The sequence below is a fragment of the Protopterus annectens genome, chromosome 2.part0 (genome assembly GCF_019279795.1).
Source record: "Protopterus annectens isolate FY-2018-M chromosome 2.part0, PAN1.0, whole genome shotgun sequence".
In the NCBI taxonomy this organism is placed as follows: domain Eukaryota; kingdom Metazoa; phylum Chordata; order Ceratodontiformes; family Protopteridae; genus Protopterus; species Protopterus annectens.
Window position 1 is genome coordinate 435,267,092 of NC_056728.1, and position 15,941 is coordinate 435,283,032.

The window sequence follows — 15,941 nt, forward strand, 5'->3', positions numbered from 1 at the left end:
AACATTAGCTATTACTACCTGGCTTGGGAGATTGTTGTAGAATGTAGGTATTAAGTGTATAAAACAACACAGATTTTGAGCAGTATTCAAAATTAATACAGTAGCCACGTCTTGTAGATGTTTACTCTGTTATGCTACATAGTATTGTTGTAAGGAATGTGGCAGTAGTACCATCTTGTCCTCTTTCTGTGTCATATTTGATAGCAGGAGAAGAAAATCTACTAGTCACCTGTTCAGGTATATTCTCATCAGGCTGATTGTGAAGTCAGCTAAGGGTTGAATGGATTGAGAAAAATTAGATCATATTAACCTTGTTGTGATTTAAAATTGTTGTGAAATGATGAGGAGTTTGTGCTACAGCAGTACTTAAAATTTTTTGTTTCTTATAATCAGAAGTTTTTTTTACAAATACAGTGTTCCTCTTAGCAGGGGGCACACTTGGTAATTTTCAGTGTTATGTTTATTTTATTGTTATGATGTCTTTTCTCATTGTCATTACTGTAAACAGTACCATAAGACAAGTACTAGTCTTGCCACTTCATTTCTTTCCTGCTGCTTGCAAGAGGAGTTAAGCTTCTTTGTTCTCCACTGCTCAGCACCACATTTTGATTTCGTACATCTATACACACACACACACACACACACACACACACACACACACACACACACACACATAAAATGCTTTAGCTTCTTTTGACTGCATTGTGTACCATTTTTCTTTGCTGTGACAGAGTGCTTCATTTTTTAACACACTTTTCTTTAGATTTTGTTGTGGCAAAAAGTGGTACCTTTCAATGCCTACCATTCAGTTTTATTATTGGAGAGCCTGCTCATGTTCAGAAGTTCTGCTTTCCATGGTCCCATTTTTAACCAAGAGTTATTGTAGCAACACAAGGAGGATATTTCTTGTTGGGGGGGTAAAAGTCTAGGAATCCGCTTGGAAAGACACTCCATTCTGTTTTGTCCTCCTTTCTGCTAAGGAAATGTATATTTATTTCTATGTGATCTTTCTTCCTGATCATCAGTTTTCTCTCATAAATACTGGTTTTTTTTTGCATCAGAAATGTACCGTCTCTCTGCTTTTTGAGCTGTAACATCCAGGTCACTTATTGAAACTGTGCTGTAATATAATTTACCGTAAAGAACTGCTATCAGTGATTTTATTCCCCGATATTGTCCTGAAAGTTTTTTAAATTGCTAGTGTCATTGTTTGAAATTTTTGTCTAATGTTAAAACCTGTTCCTGGCTGTATTATTCAAATCTGTGGAGTTTTCTGTGTCAAATTCATGGGACTTGTGTTGTGATGCTTAACTGCATTTCTTTTTTGTGCTGAGTTGAAGATTTGATTTGTTTTTTGCTATGGACATTTATTCTTCACATTAGGATCATTCTGGTCCAGATCCATGCTAATGTTTAATATTCTTTTCAGAAACCAGCTGTACTGTAATAGTTCAGTGTCAAAGCTGTTTACATGTCCACATCAAAATCACATTTTATGGTTTTTAATGTCATTATGGGTCAGTTGTCTTTGTTTCTTTGAAGTAACTGGAAATTATGTATGGGGACGTCTCTTATACACTAACTGGAGGTTCTCACTATCTCTGCTCTAAAGCAGTAATCATCTGATAAAAAGGATTTTACAGTAAAAGCTGGCTTTGCAACACAGAAGAATAAAGCCTAACTGGTACCAGATGACCTGGGGTTGACTAGTGTCATGGACACTGAAGTAGCCAGCAAAGGCGAGAATGGAGGTTATCAACAACTTACCCATCCTTGGGGTAAAGGTAGCAGTCCACCCCACTGCAGTCCTTAACCTCTTAAAACAGAAGTGAACAGCACAAGGAATTGTGTCTGTTTGTCCAGAAAGCCAAGCTAATATGATAGCCCTTGTCAAAATTCTTCTGGAAATGAGCACCCACATTGATGGCAAGCACATTGGCTACCAGAGAGGAGTTTGGGGCCTTTAAGAAAAAAATCCTCTGTAGGTTACTTACATAGTAGCCTGTCATGTTATTGTCAGTCTGTCATCCAGTAAACAGAGGAGTGCATGGGCATGGTGAAAGTCTGGAGAGCTACATGATTGTGAGGCATGGGGGCAGAAAGCAGGTTTTTTATTTTTTGTTCACTGATTGTTGTTGTGAAGATGTGAGGTGTTGCCAGCTTTGTCAGGAGAAATAGGGCAGTGGATGTGTAACATATGCCAACACAGCTCACTGGAATTTTGTAAAGAATTATATGTCATTTATCTATCAAACTAATTTGTACAAATGCTTGTGTTGAAAAATGTATTTGTAAAGTTGCTTGTGTTAAATATGTATCAACAGTGTGTCCTGCTGGACAGAAAGTAAATACACATTTATATCAGACTGTACTGTTGTAACTGAGGAAATGTGTATGTGTTAACAGAGGATACTGGAAGAAGAGGTTAATCTCAGTCCAGCTAACTTTGAAAAATAGTGTGAAGTTAAATTACTTAATTTAGGCCATACAGATTGTATCTTGCAGATGTTCTTCGTGTTTCACTGTTGCAGTCATTACATTTGGGTAATCTGCTGGCAGGTTGACCTCAGTCGGCCTGATTAACAAAGTCTTGGGTCCTGCATCGGTTGCTGTCCCTTCTTCTATGACGTCAGGTTGTCAGGGGTATAAAACATGCAGCCGATGCCATTTTCATCAGTCTTTCTTGCCGCGCGGTGCCCGAAGCAGAAGCAGTTTGCAAGTGCCGGTCGGCCAACTCCTGAAATTTTTGTTTTCGAGTTTCAGAACCGAAGTCTTCAACCTAAATCTAAGTACCCCGTTGGGGAAACTTTTTCTTGCTCCTTACCGATGTCAGTAAAAGTTAATAATTGTATTACTTGTGGGAAGCAAATACCTCATAAGGATTTTCATGTGTACTGTATTCCTTGCCTAGGCCTTGACCACAACATGCCTTGCTGTAGTTTTTGTGCTAAATTTAATCAAGGCACTGTTAAGCGTCGGTATATTTTTGCATCAAAATATTTTGGCTCAAGATTTAACTATCCAGAAATGTCGGTTAGGAATCCGACTACCGGAATACCTAAAAAAACGCAAAGAAAAAGAGACAGACTGTCGAGTTCCAAAACCGACGACAAAGCTTCTCCTAAGCCACTCTCCGGTTCGATTCAGTGAGGCACTTTCGCAGCCCCTGATACTCGCTACTTTTGATTTGCGCGCCTCTACTGAGACCTATTCGGAGTCCGGCATGCAGTGAGACACTTTAAGTTTTGAACCCACGGATGTCTCTATCTTAGATTGGTCTAGAGCTGCTGAACAGGCACCGGCTTCTGAGGGTATTTTCAGGCCTAAAGATTTGTATATTAAACCAACGCCATCTTCAAAACTAAGGCCAAAATCAATTTCTGTGTCCAAAAAAATTACGCTTGGGCCACGTGCACAGGCCTTTATGTCTAAAAAACAAATGATCAAAATGGCTGAGGATTTAATTACCTTGATCAGGGGTATCCATCCCCCTCCTGCTAAGAGGCCTAGGCAAGGCACTGACTATGAATCATCAGATCAGGTTTCTATTTCTTCTGATTCCTCTTCTGAGTAGGAATTATCTATTCCACCTTTTGAGGACTCTGATGCAGAAGATTCCATCCCTTCTGCTTCTCCTCCTGAGGATTTTTCTTTTGGAGAAACTTTGCATATGCTAAGGGACCACTTTCACTGGGAGAGTCAGGATTTCTCAGAATCTACAAAGAGGCTTAGGGATTTCCTTCTTCTTCCTCAGCATAGGCCTTTGGCTATACCTCCTGTTCTAGACATTGTTGATGATGTTTTCTGAGAATCCAGCATGGCTCCTGATTCCCTGCCTGTGGCTCCTAGTAAGCCAGACAGATAGGTTCATAGGTTTATACTAGGCTATCTGCCCTAAGGCATTTATAAGCCTAGCCCAAATTTTTGTGGCTTACGCCACCCCTTATATGAAAAAATACTGTGCCCATTAGTTTGTTGTGCCTCTGTCCAGCAGTGACACAGAGATGATTCTCTGGGTAAACCTGCGATCTCCCATCCACAGGTCAAGATTTCTCTTGAACAGAGCCACCGAGGTGCTCTGCCTCACATGGACCGGGATTTTATTCCACAGCATAGGGAGTCTCTGAGTGATAAATCTATCCCTCCAGCACGTCCTATTTATATCCGTGCTAAGGTTTAAGTCGCTTGCTCTAGTGGTTTTGGTGGATTTGGATTTTTTGAGGTGGAGCATGTCCATTAATTCCGGGTTAGACATGGCCTTGTATGTCAGGAACATGTCACCTCTGAGCAGACGGTATGCGACTGAATAGAGCTGGAGATTCTTCAATCTGGCAGCATATGACAGATTTTGGAGTCCCTTTATCCTTTTGGTGAGGAACTTTTGGGGTCTCTCCATTTGCTGCAGATGTCGGATGAGATACATCCCGAATGGGGCATTGTACTTGATCATTGGTCTGATAAGTGAAGAGTACAGGGGAACAATGACCTCACTAGATCTGGATGTGAATCCCTTCATGATCAGGTGGGCAATGTAGAAGGTCTTTCTAACCACTTTAGCAATGTGAGTGTCAAAAGAAAGGCCACTGTCAACCTGGGTCCCCAGGTCCCTGATAACCTCTTCTGTGCTTAGTGGATTGCCGCCTATATGGTAGCTTGGGGTTACCTTGTTTTTCCCGAAGGGTATGACTATACATTTTTGGCGTTTAACTTCAGGCCATGGCTCTGGCACCAGCTATCTGTTTCCGTGAGTCCTTCTGAAGGATATCCGTGTCCGATGCACTTTCCACTATGGCCCAGTTTGCAGTCGCCTGCAAACTTTGTCAGCCAAAGTCCTCCCATGTTGGCCTGTACTTCTGAGAAGTAGATGCCGAACAATAGGGGCCAAGGACCGAGCCCTGTGGGACACCACTTGTGACCGGCTTGGAGTCTGACATAGCGCCAGCAACTCTAACCCTGTGGGTTCTGTCCTTAAGCCAGTTTGCAACACATCTTGTGACATATGGGTTTACATTTAAGCTGGTAAGTTTTTCTACAATACCCGAGTGGGGTATTGTGTCGAAAGCCTTTGCAAGGTCAAGGTAGGCTGTATGGACTGCCTTTCCCTCATCAATGGCCTTGGTGACTGTTTCGAAGAAGTCAACCAAGTTCAAAAGGCATGATCTTCCCTTGACGGCCAAACGGGTCGGGTCCAATGTCTGCAAGTCCCCTATAACTTTGTTTATGAGCTCCATTATGATCCTCTCCATAGCTTTGCAGACCAGGCTTGTTAAGCTTATGGGGCGGTAATTACCAGGGTCCGTAGAGGCACCGCCTTTGTGGAGTGGGATCACAGTTGCCGTACGCCACTCCTTGGGCACGCATCCTGTGGTAAGGCTGAGATTAAACAGCTGCCTTATGTGCGGGTTTAATTCCTCATTTAGCTCATGTAGCACACAGCCGGGGACACCATCCGGTCCCATTGATGCTGTGTTTTTAGCTTTAGAGAGAGCAGCTTTCACCTGCGCATTTGAGATGTCTGGGAGGCTACACTCCGCTGGGATAGATATTACAGGATTTCTGAATCCCACAAATTCCTCTTTAAAAACCCTACTGTTGACCCTGAAACCATTTCTCAGGGTCCCAAGGGCGTTAAGGCTTCTACTGCTAAAACCTTACCTCTTCTGATAGAGACTCCAGGGCGCTGGATGGGGTAAGAAGGTTTACATGTTTGCAACCTTGGCAGTCAAGGCTTTAAATTATCAGTTTCATATGCTTAAATATCAGCAGCATGTCATGGGCTTAAACAGATAGTGATGTTGATTTCTGACTGTGTGGAAAATAAAGAGTTGCAGGATTTATTGCATTCAGCTGAACAAGTTGGAAGGCATACTTTGCAATGTGATTTTGATTCCTTGGAGGCCTCTTGTAGGGCCGCAGTAACTGAATCTGTGATAAGAAGGCATGCTTGGCTCAAGGAGCAAAATCTGCCTGATCATGTTAAAGCAAAATTGTTGGATGCTCCTTTACAACAGGACAGTCTATTTGGTCATAAGGCAGAAGAAGTTTTGAAAAAGATGGAAGATAAAGCTAAATCTATGCAAACTGTAAAAGATTTCCTACAAGTGCAGCCACCCAGGTTCAGTAGGCACTGGCCTAACTAAGAACTGGTTCTTTCCAGTACCCGCCAGAGCCGCTCAGGTCAAACCCAGACATTCCAAAGGCTCCAGGTTTCAGTCACAAGGAACTTATAGAACAAAACAATGGGGTGCCTCCACCTCCAAATCTGGAAGTAACAAGGCACCTTCCTACAGAAAACAGTCTTAATGACTTTCCACTGCAATCACCAAGCACTTATCTTTTGGCCGCCCCTTTGGGGGGAAAACTGGCACTTCATGCACTAATTACCCAGGACAAGTGGGTTTTAAATGTAGTATCCCAGGGATATAGATTTCATTTCCACACATTGCCAATCCCAAACGGATGGCCAGATCTGGCTCCAAGTCAGTGGGCAGAGGCCCAGAAACAAGTTATGTCCCTCATGAATATGGGGGCTATTCAACCAGTACCAGAAAAGGAAAAGGGACAAGGTTTTTATTCAAGACTTTTCCTGGTACTCAGAAAAGACAAATCATGGCGTCCAATTCTGGACGTATCCATTCTAAATACGTTTCTGGACATTCCAAAATTCAAGATGCTGACTGTGCAGCAGTTACTGCCAGTGCTAGGCAAGGATGCCTGGTTGGTAACTCTAGACTTAAGAGGCTTACCTGCATATGCCAATCAGGGAATCTTGCAGAGGATATCTCCGCTCCAAAGCAGGCTATTTGCATTACCAGTTCTCTGTACTGCCCTTTGGCTTATTTACTGCGCCCAGGGTCTTCACAAAGTGCCTGGCACCAGTAATTGCATTTTGCAGACAAAGAAACATTCAAATTTATCCTTACCTGAACGATTGTCTAATTCAGGCAGAAAGCAAAGACACTCTTCTAAAACATCTGGCGTTTGTAAAAAGACTTTTAACTTGTCTAGGGTACACCATAAATGAAAAGAAATCACAAGTGGTACCCTCTCACATAATTACATTCCTGGGTGCAAGCTTGAATACAGCTGCCCAGATTACCTACCTTACGCCAGGAAAAACAAATTCAATTGAGGACTTACTTCAAACAGGTGGCCACAAAAACCCAGCTATCTGCAAGACAAATTCTGCAGGCCTTGTGGTTCATGGCCTCGTGCATCCTAATAATTCCATATGCAAGACTGCATATGAGGAAACTTCAATGATACCTAAAAAGCTGATGGAGTGAACATTGTCACAGCCTGGAAAAAATGATTCCTATCATTCCTTGCCTGCAGCTAGAGTTCCTATGGTGGGCAAAGGCCTGCCACCAAAACAAGGGAGTGTCATTCACTCCACTCCCTGCCACCCAAACCCTGACTACAGACGCATCAGATTATGCTTGGGGGGGGGGGCGCATCTGGCAGGAAGATGCATTCAGGGCCAATGGAGCCCAAATCAAATGCACCTACATATCAACCAGAAAGAAATGCTAGCTGTACAGAATGCTCTGACAGCCTTCAAGAACTATCTTCATCCAAGACAACTACTGATAAAGACAGACAACACCACAGTCATGTGGTACATAAACAAGCATGGGAGTACCCACTCCTACCCCCTTTGCAGACTAGCCATGGCATTGTGGAACACGGCCTTGACTTACCAGATACATCTACAAGCTCACTGTCAGGAAAGCAAAATACTCTGGCAGACGCACTAAGCAGAAATCTTATGGACCCACACAAATGGAAATTGGATCCACATATCTTCAGCATGTTGACACACAAATGGGGGAGCCCAGACATAGATCTCTTTGCCTCACCCCAGAATTATCAGTTGGACAAATTCTGCACAAGAATTCATCACAAAAAAGCTTGGAAAGTGGATGCTCTGTCCTTCATCTGGTCAGTCTGTGCCTTTCCTCCTCTGCCTCTGCACTGCAAGGTCATACTAAAAGTCAGACAGGAAAAACCAAAAATGATGATTGCTCCAGACTGGCCTCGCCAACACTGGTACCCACTCCTATGCAATATGTCACACCTTCCTCTGTGGTACCTGCCTCTGACACCTTACCTACTGTCTCAGCAGAACTATCAAATTCTGCACACTCAGCTCGAACTCTGAATCTTGCAGCATGGCTAATCAACTAATTTCACCAGTTACATCTCTCAGCAAACCTGTGATGGATGTCATTTTGGAGGCTAGAAGGCCTGGTACTAGAAAATCTTATGCAGACAAACGGAAGATTCTGTTCCTGGAACCAAGCACAAGGAATAAGCACAGCAATGCCCAATATTCCTCAGATTCTGCAATATTTAACTGAGATGCTTCACAAGGGCCTATCTTTTTCTTCTATAAAAATCCATGCCTCTGCCATTTCAGCTCATTACAACACAGAGCCTCCCCTCTTTTCACATCCTCTGCTAAAGCAATACCTCAGAGGGGCCAAAATTTAAGACCTCCCAGGAGAGCACCAGCTCCTGCATGGGACTTCAATTTTTCTTTGGAAAAATTCACTCTACCTCCTTTTGAGCCAGCTGCTACTGCAGCTTTAAAATTTCTCTCCTGGAAAACAGCTTTTCTTTTAGCAGTTACTTCAGCTAGACGGATTTCAGAATTACAGGCTCTTATGGCAGTGTGGCCTTTCATTATTTTTCATCCGGACACGGTGGCTCTCAGGACCAATCCATCTTTCATGCCTAAGGTAGTATCCAGTGTGGCTCTTAATCAGACCATTCATCTGGCAACTTTCTTTCCCAATCCACAGAACAAGGGTGAGTGGATTCTGCATTCATTGGATGTGCACAGACAACTTAGATTCTGTTTAAACAGGACAAAATCTCTAAGAAAATCTGAACAACTATTGGTGGCTTTTGCTACAGGGGCTGAGGGAAACCTATTTCAAAGCAGACTATTTCTAAATGGATAAGCCATTGTATTAGTTTCTGCTATGTGCACCATGGTAAACCTGTCCCCAAGGGGATCAGATCTCATTCCGTCAGGGCTGCATCTACTTCTGCAGCCTTTCTCAGAGGGGTTCCTACCATAGACATTCTAGAAGCTGCTACCTGGAGCTCAGTTCATACGTTCACTAAACATTACCATTTACCTCTCTTTTCTAAATCCAGAGCAGGCTTTGCCACTGCTGTCTTGCAGGGCCTTATAGCTGCTCCTAATTCTGTATAAATTCATCCTCCCAACCATAGCTTCGGGAATCTCCCAAATGTAATGACTGCAACAGTGAAACACGAAGAACGTAGTACAGTTGTGTACACTTACCATAAATGTAGATGTTCTAGTGTATTCACTGTTGCTGTCCTGGTTACCCACCCTCCAGCCCCCTGTTTTTTCTCTTACTGTACCCCTTCTTTCTTTTAATATGCTTAAAAGCCTTTTTGGTGTATTTGCTTTTGATTGGAGGTATATTGTTTGTGTTCTAAATTATATACATATATATATTGCTCCCCATTTGGGGGGCACCTGACATCTGGGGCAAGACAAACTGATGAAAATGGCGTCGTCTGCATGTTTTATACCCCTGACGTCATGGAAGAAGGGACAGCAACCGACGCAGGACCCAAGACTTTGTTAATCAGGCCGACTGAGGACAACCTGCTAGCAGATTACCCAAATGTAATGACTGCAACAGTGAATTTACTCAACTGTACTTTCTTAATGCAGCCAGAGACAAAATGTCTGGGAAAACAAGTAGTAGGAAGCCATCAGTATTGTCTTTAGCAATGAACTAATTGCTACTGTGAGAGGGTAGAAGTTTGAAATTGTTTTATGACTTCCTGAAGCTGCAGCAGATCTTAGCAAAGCTCTATGTGTGTGTATTATTGACACAGAAGTGCAAGATTCTGGGTCAGTTGCTAGGAAAGAGGTAGCATGGGAACTAGAAGTCAGATGACCAGATGTATGTGAAGTCATTCTGTAATCCATCACTGAAATGATGTTTTTTAATACATTCTGTTTTTGAAACCTGACATTGATGGATCCCTTGCCCACTTCATCTTGCCTTGCAAGTAGTAAGTGACCAGGGAATAGTAATTCCTTAGGTCAGTCAAGAAAGTATAGTGTGATTAGTTAAGTACTGTTTTTCTGTTCTGTGTGAATCTGTTCATCTGTGTTATTTTTAATATTTCCTGTGATTGAAACTCTGTTTATTGTAAATCGATATTTAGTATTTTCATGTTCTTTTATTAATTATTATTAAGTATATTTAAACTTTTCATTGTGGTTGGTCCTTTAGAGAAAATTTTAACATTTGAGAGTACTTTCATCTATTTGGTGACTCTGTGGCTACTCACAAAAGCCTTACTGCATTGGTCAAACACTACCATTGGTATCAATATTAATGTCACTCAGTATAATTGGGTACTCTTGTAAGACCCTTAGAGTAGCTGACTTTAGAGTGGCTGGTGGCAGTAACTACCTTATAGTCTGGACAGAAGGGAGTATAGCTATCAAATCTATGCCTGCCTTTTACAGATAGGTGTGTGTGTGTGTGTGTGTGTGTGTGTGTGTGTGTGTGTGTGCCCGCGCGCACACGCGCAAATCAAATCTCAGAGTGTATCTCAGCTGCTTGGAGCAGGAACAGGAAACACTGGTTTCACAGAGAGGGTGCTGGAGGACTTGGCTTGGACACTCGACTGAGGACTCAACTCTATAGCTGTGCCAGTGGGGAGTCTTACTGGGGACTTGGAGGGAGACAGAGAGAGAAAAACCCAGACCCTGGACTGTGTGTGTTCCCTGTGTGCTCTTAAGGGAAATTGTGCTTGCTGTAGAGAGCTGCATCTGGAAATAGTGTGCATCTATTTTTATTTCAAGTGAACTTCCCTCTGCAGTGTCAGTGATGACAATTCAGGCTCGTTGATTACTGGCGCAAAGAGGGGACTTCACAGTTGTCTCAGCTGATTACTTCTCATATGTTATTTCAGTAATATTCAGATTTTATCCAACTCTTTGAAACTGTATTTTGAGCTCCGAATTTTGAAATGAACCTAGATAAAAACAATGATAACTTAAGCAAAGAATTAGAACAGAAAAGCATTGTGTCTGTAAATATATGCTGTTGCCTGTTAAGTAACAGTTCTTAGTATTTTATATTTTATGTATGATGTCTCAAGTTTGATTTTAATAAATGCTGTTGTTTTTGCTTCGTAGGTTTCACCAATAACTATTAACACAGTCTTGACTATTACATCAGCACTGACAGCTCCTAAAGAGACTAAGGAAGAGGAAAGTAGCCACATTCCTCCTAACCTATGGGATGAGAAAGATGTTAAGGATTTAAAATTGTGGTTTCTGGAAGACTCCAAGGACAGTCTAAATCAAGGCCGTGGCTTTACTCCGTTAGTTCCCACTGGGGAAACACTGCACATGTCAATAGAGGCCATTCAGGTGACTCTCGAAGCTGGTGTTGGCCATAGAACAGTTCCTATGTTGCTAGCAAAGTCTGTGTTTTCAGGAAGTGTTAGTAACTGGAGTACTCTTATCAATCTTAATTGTAAACTTGATTTGGAGGTAAGTTAACTTTTATTTTGAAAAATGTCTAGCTATATAAACTTATAAGTTGAACATTGGCTGTAGATGAGGACTCATTGAACTTTCACATATCTTATATATTTACAGGCTACATGCAGGATGAATTGAAATAGCAATTCATCTTGACACTTGCCCCAGGTCATATCATTACAATGTCAATCCTGAGGAGTTTTTTTTTTTTTGTTTGTTTGATTGATTGTTTCATCTTATCATTTGTCCTTTGTGTACCTTAACACTTTGTGTAATTCATTAGTTTTTAGATTTTAGTCATTCTCACTGCTGCAGTAGCCTATGGGTGTTTTGTCTTGTCCTAGTTACAACAGCTGTCCATTTTCCAGAATCTCTGGATCCCTCCCTCTGATCCATTCTGACTGTTGACTGGCTAGCCTTAATGAGGGAAAAATCAGCAGACAACGGAAACATTTCTGTACTTGCCACCTCATGAAGATGTTGAGACTATACAAGATCAGCAGCTGGCACTTCAGCTGTTGTCTGTGGTAGTTAAGTCCCAGCTGGAGATCCCTTGCTCACATAAAATGCATTTATTTTTTAATAATTCTTAACATAAATATATAGAAATAAAGAGTAAGAATGTTCCTTTTGAGACACACATATATATATGTTTTGTATGCCTGTATATAAAGTTTCTTTTACTTTTTTCAGTGGTTCTATCCCTCTGAGAAATGGGATTCTATGATATCATTTATTCCCTGTCAAAGACTGCTGTGTTTAGCCTCGCTTAGGATTAGGGGCTTATTTGTTATAAAATGTACTGCTTATGCAAACATTATAATGTGTTTGGTGTGAGGCCATGTTTTTACTTGGGCATGGACAATGATAGTATGTGTTTTGTTAACACTGTGGCAACTTACTTGCCATTTTTTTTTTGTTCAACTTGTTCTTACTTTATTCAAAGTACTGACAAGATTTTACATTATACCATGTGCATTGTTAGAATATGCACTCCTTATGCTCAGACTGTGACAACCAACCTGCCATTTTTGTCTGTCAGTCCAAATTTACTTATGGGTTTACTGTTTCACTTTTCAGAGGTGTAATATACTGCTTGTCTTCACACTGTGACAACTTGTGTACAATTCCTGTCTGACTACTTGTACTTATAAGGGGTTTTATGCACTGCTTGTGCATTTGAGATATTCACTGCTTGTTTTCACAATGACAGCTTACCTGCCATTTTTTCTGTCAACATAATTGACTTTACATGGTTACTGACAGGCTATTTAATGTACTGCTTCTACATTTACAGAGTATGTGTATTTAGTATGCACATTGTGATAACTTACCTGCTTTTTTTTGTCAGCCTAATTTTTTACATTCATGACTTCCTAATGGGATTGTAATGTGCTACTTGTGCATGACAGGGTATATGTGTTGAGTGTACATGTGGTGACAACTTACTGGCCATTTTTTCTTTCGTGCAGATATTTTTACATATAAGGTTCTGAAATGTTTTATAGATGGCTTATGCTTTACACAGTATGTGATGATTATGTTCACTCAGCGACTTCACTGCCATTTTTTTATTTGTGTCGGTTTTAATTTACTAAAAGGGATGCTGAGAACATTTTATGTACTACTAACATATTTATTAGACAGGTTGTGAGTGTTCATTCAATGACATCTTACTTGCATTTTACTTCTGTCAGATTAGGTTTAAGCTTTGTAAAGGCTCCCTCAAGAATTTGGAGTACTACTCATGCATAACAGTGTTTTGGGATTTTATTGTCAGGAGAAAATGTAAGGGTGCTGTTTATGTAAATCTTTGACAACGTTACCTTCCTACCGATTAATCCCAGTAAACCTTACCACATCAGGTGCAGAAAATAAATGCTCCTGCTAGTCTGACCTTTGTAATTCCTAGTAAGAAATTGTTACTTATCTGAGAGCCCTTGATTCTATGCAAGCTGAATCTGCACCTCAAGCCGATAGTGGATGCACCTGCAGTGGCCACTATCTCTTTCTCAGACCACTCATTTACTTTTACAATTTTCTCTCATGTAGTTCTGCAGGTCACCATGTACTGAGGTCAGTCATGTCCTTTTTGGCTGTGTCCAGTGTCCCGAGTCTGGACATGGAAGAACCAGCTTTTCTGAGAGTTTGTAGGGGATGCTGTTTTTGTGGGGAAGATTCCTTGGGTGGAGACTTTAATTCCTCTTTCAGTCTATCATAGACAATATCTGTTAAAGTTGTTTCTGATGAATATGACCTGAACAGATTGGGATTTGAACCCCTACAGATTTTCTTCTCCACTGATCTGATGCAAAGAAGATCTTTTCCTCATATCCATATCCATATTTAGCATGCATTTCTTCCTTAGGATGAATGCGGTGTCATTTGGGGAACATTAGTGGGTTTTCCACCACATTAGGATGCTCTGTTAATATATTGTAAGCCGATTTTTTTCATTCTTCAACTTGCCTTCAATAGTGCCAGCTTTGGAGGGTGGTATATATTGCACTGCCTGTTCCAAATCTGATTCAGTCATCAGTCCCTGTGGAACAGATATCTTACAATCTTTTGTAACTTTCAAAACCTTATCCTTTAGATGTAGAAATGAAAGTTTAGAGACAGGTTTCCAACATGTCTGTAGTAGCTAAAAGTCTTGTAACATTGGGCAGAGGCTGTATTTAGCACCCTAGCTTATGTTCCAAGTGAGTAAGCATTTCTGGGTACAATATCATATCCTCCCAAATGCCTAAGATCAACTAGGGATGTTAGGATAGGACAATTGAAAAACTCTGCATTAAATGGAAGTTACAGCCTTAGGATTCCTAGGCTTACAAGCCTTTCTTTATGAGGCTTTCCTTCGGCTTTCACTTTTTGAATACCTGTCCCATCAACTGATTCTGTTCCTTCTTCTTTGGCAAGCTTGTCTTTGACTCATGAGCTTTAGAAGTGATTCAGGTGAAGAACAATTAGCACGAAATGCAAAATTCCTCCTCACCTTCCAGACCAGACATAATTTTCCTTGATTTTTCTGCTTTGCTTGCTCTAGCAGTCTTTTAGCTGCTTTTAGTTGTCTTCCCTGGCCATCTGTTTCGAAAACAAGATGCTTAAACTGTTAGCCCAGGGTAGTATGGTGAAACATCTAACCTCCATGTACAGTTAAGTGAGAAGGCAGCCAAGAAATCTCAGCTGGTTTCTTTGGCTGTCTAGCCTCCACCGGATGTTGCTTTAGAAGCAGGAGATAGCTCTGTAAGCTGTCCACTGTCCACCTCGGATTCCTGTGCTGGGGTCGGAGGCTGACATGGATCTTTCCTTTCACACGTTCTCTGAAGCTTTGCAGGTGTTTGCTGTGGACGTCGAGGGGCAGCTGCCCTTGAATAATCTCAGAGGCCCCTAGAGGTATTCTGCAGATTCTGGTCAGAGAAAGAGGTCCTAGGTGCTCTTATTGGATCTCTTCAAGGATTAAGACCTCTGGCGTTTAATAGGGATGACTTCCCTACCAAGAAAAAGCACAAGACTTAGCATACTTCTGTACACCGTAAGAATCCTCAAAGGGAATGGCAGGAGTTTACTTCTTTTGGAACAACTCCCTCATTTCTTAGAGGTCCTTGGGTCTCTGGTGGACCAGGGGACTATTCAGTGTTTCCCTCATTCCCAAGTAGGAAAGAGAATTTACTCTAGGATGTTCCTGGTTTCTCAAAAGGAGGGCAGTTGGAGACCTGTTCTGTCTCTCACTTTGCTCAACACTTTTCTCAAGTTTCCTTTCTTTCAGATGCTTACTCTTCAAACCTTGTTTCCTCTTTTAATACCCTGGACTTTTCTGGTGTCCTTGGATCTGAAGGATGTTTACCTTCATATTCCTATTCACCATCTTTTGAGGACGTTTTTATGTTTCTCTGTTTCTTTCTCTCATTTTCAGTGCTCTGGTTTGCCTTTTGGTCTCTCTACTGCCCCAAGGAGATTCATAAATGCCTAGATCTTGTGATTGCCTTTTGCACACTCCAAGGCAATCATATTTTTCCTTATCTAGACCACCTGTTCCTTAAGGCACCTTCTGTCAGTTGCCTGTTACAGGATCTGGAGTTCATCATATCTCTGTTTCAAAATCTGGGGCTCACCATCACTTTCAACTTCCAAAGGTCTGTTCTAACTCCCTGTCAAGATCCTGTGTATCTGGCTTGCAGGATTCAGACAATGCCAATGTTGGCCTCTCTTCCTCCCCAAAAGTTCTGTCCTGACCGCTTTCTTTCAGTCTCTTCTTCCTCTGCCTACTATTCCACCATAGAGTTTCTTCAGGCCCTGAGATTCATGGCCTCTTGTGTTCAAATGCTCCCTCACATGTGAAAGCTTCAGTTGTACCTCAAGTCCATTTGGCTTCAGCATTGTCACC

General features: G+C 41.6%; 1 protein-coding gene across 2 annotated transcripts in view; it reads left to right on the top strand.

The window, feature by feature from the left end:
* The window catches only part of VPS13A (vacuolar protein sorting 13 homolog A), a 4,910,496-nt gene that overhangs the window by 3,261,731 nt on the left and 1,632,824 nt on the right, over positions 1–15,941 (top strand). For both annotated transcript variants that reach the window (XM_044060868.1, XM_044060869.1), the window contains exon 41: positions 11,204–11,563. In XM_044060868.1, coding sequence (XP_043916803.1) covers positions 11,204–11,563 — 360 coding nt within the window. The remainder of the gene's footprint in view (positions 1–11,203; positions 11,564–15,941) is intronic.